The sequence below is a fragment of the Neofelis nebulosa genome, chromosome 1 (genome assembly GCF_028018385.1).
Source record: "Neofelis nebulosa isolate mNeoNeb1 chromosome 1, mNeoNeb1.pri, whole genome shotgun sequence".
In the NCBI taxonomy this organism is placed as follows: Eukaryota; Metazoa; Chordata; class Mammalia; order Carnivora; family Felidae; genus Neofelis; species Neofelis nebulosa.
The window spans coordinates 153,372,335-153,380,714 of NC_080782.1; the positions used below are offsets into that span (position 1 = coordinate 153,372,335).

The 8,380-nt window shown below is 40.1% G+C and overlaps 1 protein-coding gene across 1 annotated transcript; it reads right to left on the bottom strand.

Moving 5' to 3' along the window:
* Positions 1-5,545: 5,545 nt before the first annotated feature.
* Positions 5,546-6,463, bottom strand: LOC131484597 (olfactory receptor 2B2-like). The gene has a single exon (XM_058683021.1). The coding sequence runs from the start codon at positions 6,461-6,463 to the stop codon at positions 5,546-5,548; it is 918 nt and encodes a 305-aa protein (XP_058539004.1).
* Positions 6,464-8,380: the final 1,917 nt, after the last annotated feature.

Sequence of the window (8,380 nt, forward strand, 5' to 3'; positions counted from 1 at the left end):
TGTTTGTATTTCTGAGGGACTGATTGTAATAACTCCAATTTCATTCATGATTTTATCTATTTGGGTCATCTCCCTTTTCTTTTTGAGAAGCCTGGCTAGAGGGTTATCCATTTTGTTTATTTTTTCAAAAAAAACAACTCTTGGTTTCGTTGATCTGCTCTACAGTTTTTTAAGATTCTATAGTGTTTACTTCTGCTCTGATCTTTTTTATTTCTCTTCTTCTGCTGGGTTTAGGCTGTCTTTGCTGTTCTGCTTCTATTTCCTTTAGGTGTGCTATTAGATTTTGTATTTGGGATTGTTCTCGTTTCTTGAGATAGGCCTGGATTGCAATGTATTTTCCTCTCAGGACTGCCTTCACTGCATCCCAAAGCATTTGGATTGTTGTAGTTTCCTTTTTCGTTTGTTTCCATATATTTTTTAATTTCTTCTCTAATTGCTTGGTTGACTCATTCATTCTTTAGTAGGGTGTTCTTTAACCTCCATGCTTTTGGAGGTTTTCAAGACTTTTTCCTGTGGTTGATTTCAAGCTTCATAGCATTGTGGTCTGAAAGTATGCATGGTATGATCTTAATTCTTGTATACCTCTGAGGGGCTGTTTTACGACCCAGAATGTGATCTATCTTGGAGAATGTTCCATGTGTACTCGAGAAGAAAGTATATTCTGTTGCTTTGGGATGCAGAGTTTTAAATATATCTGTCAAGTCCATCTGATCCAATGTATCATTAAGGACCCTTGTTTCTTTATTGACCGTGTGTCTAGATGATCTATCCATTTCTGTAAGTGGAGTGTTAAAGTCCCCTGCAATTACCACATTCTTATTAATAAGGTTGCTTGTGTTTGTGAGTAATTGTTTTATATATTTGGGGGCTCCTGTATTCGGCACATAGACATTTATAATTGTTTGCTCTTTTTGATAGATAGACCCTGTGATTATTCTATAATGCCCTTCTTCATCTCTTGTTACAGCCTTTAATTTAAAGTCTAGTTTGTCTGATATAAGTATGGCTACTCCAGCTTTCTTTTGACTTCCAGTAGCATGATAAATAGTTCTCCATGCCCTCACTCTCAATGTGAAAGTTTCCTCAGGTCTAAAATGAGTGTCTTGTAGAACAGCAAATAGATGGGTCTTATTTTTTCGTCCATTCTGATACCCTAAATCTTTTGGTTAGCGCATTTAGTCTATTTACATTCAGTGTTATTATAGAAAGATATGGGTTTAGAGTCATTGTGATGTCCATAGGTTTCATGCTTGTAGCGATGTCTCTGGTACTTTGTCTCACAGGATCCCGCTTCGGATCTCTTGTAGGGCTGGTTTAGTGGTGACAAATTCCTTCAGTTTTTGTTTGTTTGGGAAGACCTTTATCTCTCCTTCTATTCTAAATGACAGACTTGCTGGATAAAGGTTCTCGGCTGCATATTTTTTCTGTTCATCACATTGAAGATCTCCTGCCATTCCTTTCTGGCCTGCCAAGTTTCAATAGAGAGATCGGTCACGAGTCTTATAGGTCTCCCTTTATATGTTAGAGCATGTTTATCTCTAGCTGCTTTCAGAAATTTCTTTTTATCCTTGTATTTTGCCAGTGTCACAATGATATGTTGTGCAGAAGATCGATTCAAGTTAAGTCTGAAAGGAGTTCTCTGTGCTTCTTGGATTTCAATGCCTTTTTCCTTCCCCAGTTCAGGGAAGTTCTCAGCTATTATTTCTTCAAGTACACCTTCAGCACCTTTCCCTCTCTCTTCCTCCTCTGGAATACCAATTATGCGTAGATTATTTCTTTTCAGTGCATCACTTAGTTCTCTACTTTTTCCCTCATACTCCCGGATTTTTTTATCTCTCTTTTTCTCATCTTCTTCTTTTTCCATAATTTATCTTCTTGTTCACCTATTCTCTCCTCTGCCTCTTCAATGCGTCCCGTGGTTGTCTCCACTTTATTTTGCAGCTCATTGATGGCATTTTTTAACTCCCCCTGGCTGTTTCTTAGTCCCTTGATCTCTGTAGCAATAGATTCTCTGCTGTCCTCTATACTGTTTTCAAGCCCAGCGATTAATTTTATGACTATTATTCTAAATTCACTTTCTGTTATATTGTTCAAATCGTTTTTGATCAATTCGTTAGCTGTTGTTATTGCCTGGACTTTTTTTGAGGGGAATTCTTCCGTTTCGTCATTTTGGATAGTCCCTGGAGTGGTGCAGGACTGCGGGGGCACTTCCCCTGTGCTGTCTTGAATAACTTGAGTTGGTGGGTGGGGCCACAGTCAGACCCGAGGTCTGCCCCCAGCCCACCCTGGGGCCACAGTCAGACTGGTGTGTGCCTTCTCTTCCCTCTCCTAGGGGCGGGATTCACTGTGGGATGGCGTGTCCCTTCTGGGCTACTTGCACATTGCCAGGCTTGTGGTGTTGGGTAACTGGTTTATTAGCTGCGGTGGATCAGCAAGGTGCACAGGGGCAGGAGGGGCAGGCTCAGCTGGCTTTTCCTTTGGAGATCCGCTTTGGGAGGGGCCCTACAGCACCAGGAGGGAGTCAGACCCGCTGGAGGGATGGATCCACAGAAGAACAGCATTGGGTGTCTGCGCGGTGCAAGCAAGTTCCCCGTCAGGAACCGGTTCCCTTTGGGATTTTGGCTAGGGGATGGGCGAGGGAGATGGTGCTGGCGAGAGCTTTTGTTCCCCGCCAAGCTGAGCTCTGGTGGTCCAGGGCTCAACAACTCTCCCTCCTGTTGTCCTCCAAGCTTCCCGCTCTCCGAGCAGAGCTGTTAGCTTATAACCTTCCAGATGTCAAGTCCCACTTGCTGTCTGAACACACTCCATCTGGCCCCTCTGCTTTTGCAAGCCAGTCTTGGGGGCTCTGCTTCGCCGGCTGGATGCGTCTCTGCCCCAGCTCCCTCCTGTCAGTCCTTGTAGCGCACACCGCCGCCACCCTTCCTACCCTCTTCCCTGGGCCTCTCGTCCGCGCTTGGCTCCGGAGACTCCATTCTGCTAGTCTTCTGGCAGTTTTCTGGGTTATTTAGGCAGGTGTAGGTGGAATCTAAGTGATCAGCAGGATGCGCGGTGAGCCCAGCATCTTCCTATACCGCCATCTTCCCAGGATCCCTGGGTTTTACTCTTTAAACCACTACTACATTGTATGTTAACTAATGTGATTTTAAATAAATTAATTAAAAATAAAAATTAAAGGAAAAATGTGTTGCATACCATTCATATATGAGTTTCTGGTTTATATTCAAGGTGTAAGTGTATTCCAATAATCTTCTTCCAGTTCTCTGAACAGCCAGTTGCTTTTACTCTTTGATATTTCCCATTGTAAATCAATACTAAGTGTGGTCCAAAAATTCCTTTCATAGAAATAAACCTCCATTTTTGTCAGGGGCCTCCTGAGTATACTCTGAAAACTATTGTTCACTTTCCCCTGAAAGTTTTCTGAGGTTCCTTGATGATTAACATGAATATTTTATCCTTTTCTCAGAAAAAAAAAGTTAGGGTTTATATCAAAAACTAAACTGTCACAGGAAATTAATTTACTGATGACTGATTTTACTGATTCACTGATATTTTTTCATAACTTTTCCCCAGAAAGATAAGTATAAAAAGTTATAACAAATGGAACTTATCACATTTTCAGAATTTTTGGGTGTGTCTGTGTGTGTGTGGAAAGTGAGCTTCACATATGCTTTGGAAGATTAGAGACCTTCTTCTATTGTATATTGATCAATAAATATTAGGCTCTAAATGCCCAAGATACGTCTAAACAGAGCCAGGATTGAACAAAAATTTGGACTAAGAGTTAAGTACAAAGATGATCCTCACTGTCTATCCAAAGTACATAATGTCCCCTATAGAGTTTGTTTTAGACATCTACCAAAGCCATAGACAACTTCTTTTTTGTCTAGTGATGCCTACTTTTGATCTTTTGTAATAAAGAGTCATGGATTCCAGTTAACTAACAGACTTGAAACAGCTTAATACTGCTACTTTATTCTCTTTCCATATTATTTGAAAATAGATATTTCCTAAACTAAATTTAAGTCCCTCCTTTCCAATATGCTTTCTTTGTTTTATGTATTTGAGCAGAAACTAACTTCTCAGCCCAACATTTTGGAAATGGAAACAAAAGTTTTGCTTATGGGGAAGCATCTTTGAAACACTTAACTTTCTCTGAACTTCCCTAGGTCACAGAAGACAGTCTAAGATGGTACCCTGTTCAGAACTTCATCAGTTTATTTGAATCAGATTTGATGGAAAAATTTTCTTTTCTATATAACTTCAAAGAAGGTTGTCTCTAACCTTCCAAAGCATATAGTGAAATAGTGAAATTAAACAAATGGAGTTGTTTCATACATGTATAAGAAATATAAAGGCATATTGATTCATATTTGTCATGAATTAATTGAGAGAAATGAAAGAAATGTGTTATGGGGAGGTTGAAATTATTTTATTTTATTTCTTTTAAGGATTTTATTTTTAAATAATCTCTACACCAAGCATGAGGCTGGAACTCACAACGCCGAGATTTACAGCCAGATGCTCCACCAACTGAGCCAGCCAAGTGCCCCTGAAATTGTTTTATTAATGAATAATTGAATACAGATGGTGAGGGCATTGCTGAGGTAAGAATATGATAAATTTTAGGGTGATGAGGTGTTTGAGAAAGGAGAGAGCAACTGAGACACTCAGAGACTGGAGAGATCATAATGATTTGCGTATGATGGGGTACCTGGGTAGCTCAGTGGGTTAAGCCTCTAAGTCTTGATTTCGGCTCAGGTCATGAACTCACAAATTGTGAGTTCGAGCCCTATATTGGGCTCTGTGCTGACAGCTCAGCATGTGCTTGGGATTCTCTCTCTCTCTCTCTCTCTCTCTCTCTCTCTCTCTCGTAAATAAACATTGGTTTGTGAATGAGATGTAATGAATCCAATGAAGTATTATTTAAAACTCTTGTTGGGATCTGTACGAAAGTTTTCCACCAAATTTTCTTGTATGCTATCTGCTAAAGGGGAGCTGTTATAGAAAGTGATTTGAGAGGTGCCTGGGTGGCTGAGTTAGTTAAGCATCTGACTCTTGATTTCAGCTCAGGTCACACTCTCATGGTTTGTGATGTAGAGCCCTGAGTCAGACTTTGTGCTGACAGCATGGAGCCTGCTTGGGATTCTCTCTCTCTCCCCCCCTCTCTCTACCTCTTCCTCACTCACTCACACACATTCTCTCTCAAAACAAATAAGCATTAAGAGAAAGAAAGCTATTTGAAAAGATGGTGTTACTTACCCTCCTACATATATGCAGACTCATTCTTTCCACTGAGAACAAGACATTTAGGAAGTGTTAAAAAGGAGTAGCATTGCTGTACTTGAGATTTCAGAACAGAGCACTTTCTAATTGGAAGAGTTTCTCCAGACATCAGGCTGGTTGATGTTGACAGATGGGAACTCTTTCCTTGGAGCTCATGGACACTCATTTGGAAACAGACCTGCCAGTATTTACTGAGTTGTGCATGGGGTTGGCCCAGGAGACAGGCAGAGACTATCTGGCCTTTTTATGACATCTATCCTTCTTAGGATTTTACCTCACTCTGAGGTTGTAGAATCCTTTTCCACATTCTCTTCACATCCTTGTTTCTCCAAGTGTAGATGAGTGGGTTGAGCAGTGGGATGATAACACAGTAGAAGGACATGAACTTGGCCCGGGTGCTATTTGCAGGGGGTTGGAGGTACATGCAGATGGCTGGTTCAAAGTACATGATGACAACCACCAAGTGGGAGCTGCATGTGCTGAGAGCCTTGTACCTTTTGTCAGCTGAAGGTAACTTCAACACAGCCTTGACAATTAATGTGTAGGAGATTAGCACAAGCAGAGGAGACATCAGTGCAAAAGGGATGGCTCCAATGGCCAGAGACAGCTCATTAGCAGTGGTATCACCACAGGCCAGCTTGATCAGAACAGGTACTTCACAGAAGAAGTGGTCAAGTGTGTGGTGACTGCAGTGGTGGAGCTGGAGAGTAAGCATAGTTTGGAGTATTGAATTTGCCAGGCCACTGGACCAGGCAGCAGTTGCCAGTTGCACACACACCCAGGGCCTCATGATAAGAGTGTACCAGAGGGGCTGACAGATAGCCACATAGCGATCAAAAGCCATTACTGCCAGCAGAGCACATTCAGTGCATCCTGTCCAGTGGAAGATGTAGGCCTGGGTGATGCAGCCCCAGGAAGGAATTGTCTTCTCTGGTCCCCAGAGGTTTGCCAGAAGCTGGGGCACAATGGCGCAGGTGACACAAAGGTCCAGTACAGAGAGATTGCCCAGGAAGAAATACATGGGGGTCTGGACTCTGGGCTCCACCGTGGAAAGAAAGATGATGGAGCTGTTCCCTATCAGGGTGAGGATGTAAGAGACCAGGACCACTCCAAAGAGGGGCACATCTAGCCATGGATAATCTGAGAAGCCCAACAACACAATAGTTCTAGGGAAACACATTTTCTCCTTGCATGGAACCCACCTTATGTATGGCTAGAAGGAGAGAGACACAGTTTGGAGATTAAGCATGACTTTTATGTTTCAATAAACAACATCTTGAAACCTTCAACTATGTTGGGGGGATAATCTTCATAATTGTTATGAGAATTTATCAAAAGATTGGGCTGATTCTATTTAAATACTGCCTTCACAGCTGCTACTAAAGTAGGATTAGATTTGGAATATCCTAGATATGGCGAGAAACTTTTCATTGAGCTCAGTCAACCCAAGTCTTTATGACATACTTCTCTCAGGTCATAGAAGTGGAATGCAATCTTTTGAATACTTTAAATCCTTTTGAAGTATTCAAAAAAATTAACAGAAGCACTATATGATTTATTTTTTCAGCCCACTTAGGTTAACTTTCTTTCTCCTCAACTCTGTTGTTGTATGGTGTAGTGGTTAAGTGCAGTGAGTGCTGAAGTTGAGTCTCAATCACTTGTGGACTTGGTCAAGTCACTTAACCTCTCCACATTTTAGTTTCCTTATTTAAAAAGTGAGAATAAAAGTAGTCCTTAACTTAACTTATATGGTTATTTAAATATCTTAAAAGAATTTTTATATAACTAAATTCTGTCTATATCTATCATCTATCTATCTATCTATCTATCATCTATCTATTATCTATCTATCTATCTAATCATCTGTTAACTATCTATCATCTATCTATATCTATCTATCTATCTATCTATCTATCTATCTATCTATCTAATCTATCATCTATTTATCATCTATTTATAACCTCTCTATAATGTATATCCATTCATCATCTATGTATATATCTACCATTATCTATCAACCCAATATCTATCTATCATCTCTATCATCATCACCTTCATCATCATCAAACTTATTTATCACATGATAAGGTCTATATAAGTGTTAGGTACTGTTATCTATATTTAGTCTACAATTATGTCTATACATACTCTCCTTCGTTCTCTCTTCCTTTCTCTTCTCTCTCCTCTCTTTTCCCTTGTCCTCTCTTAGTCTCTCTCTCATTCTGTGGGTGTAGGTATGTCTGTCTGTCTCTCCTTTCCTGCATCCTTGTTTCTCTCTCCTATCTCCTTCATAAAACACAGTGCTATCATGTCATCAAGAATGGGGATTTCAATCCTTTGAAAGTGGCACATTTCTCTCAGAAAATTTTTAAAGGAATTACTACATAATGTTTCCTCTCAGTCCAGTTAAGTTGATATTTGGATGCTTGGATAGACAGGATAGAAGTTGGAGGGCTATTACAGCTATGTAACAGTGTAGACTCTTTCTTTGGGAAAGAGGCCATCAACAGGTAGTTTGTTTTGTGTAACTTGGCTCCCTTTGTTTTTCATCTAGCTCTTGTCTTCCTAGTTTTCACTAGTTTTATTTTCCTCTTATTCTGTCATCTTTTTCTCCCTTGTTTCATCTTTTCCTTCTTTTTTTATCTCATCTTTAAATTTTTCCTCTGTGTTCCCCCACATTCTTTCTAAATGGTGTCATCTCTTTTCTGTAGGCTATGAATTTTTAAAATGCATAATTTCATTTCCCTCTCAAATCCCTACCTCTTATAGGAGATTTTTTTCTGGAATGTTCCACCAATATCTTAAACTTAGCATTTTCCAAACTCAGCTCACCAATACTCAGTTGTGAGGTTAGCTTTTCCCCTCAATTCCTTTATCATGCCCATGCTATCATGATTGTTTTACCCTTCAGCAATTTGTAGCTATTCCCCAAATAGGCCACACAGGAAGTTACAGTGTACTGCAGTTTAAAAAGTCCAAGTGCCACATTACTCCAATACATTCCTCTCACAAATATGTTTGTACTTCCATACTATCTGATTTTTATTTTATACTGCAAAATTTTACTAGGATAGGTTACAATGCAGAGTTGTCACAT

Coding starts and splice junctions, on each gene's coding strand:
- LOC131484597 (XM_058683021.1), bottom strand. CDS start 6,463: ATGTGTTTCCCTAGAACTATTGTGTTGTTGGGCTTCTCAGATTATCCA.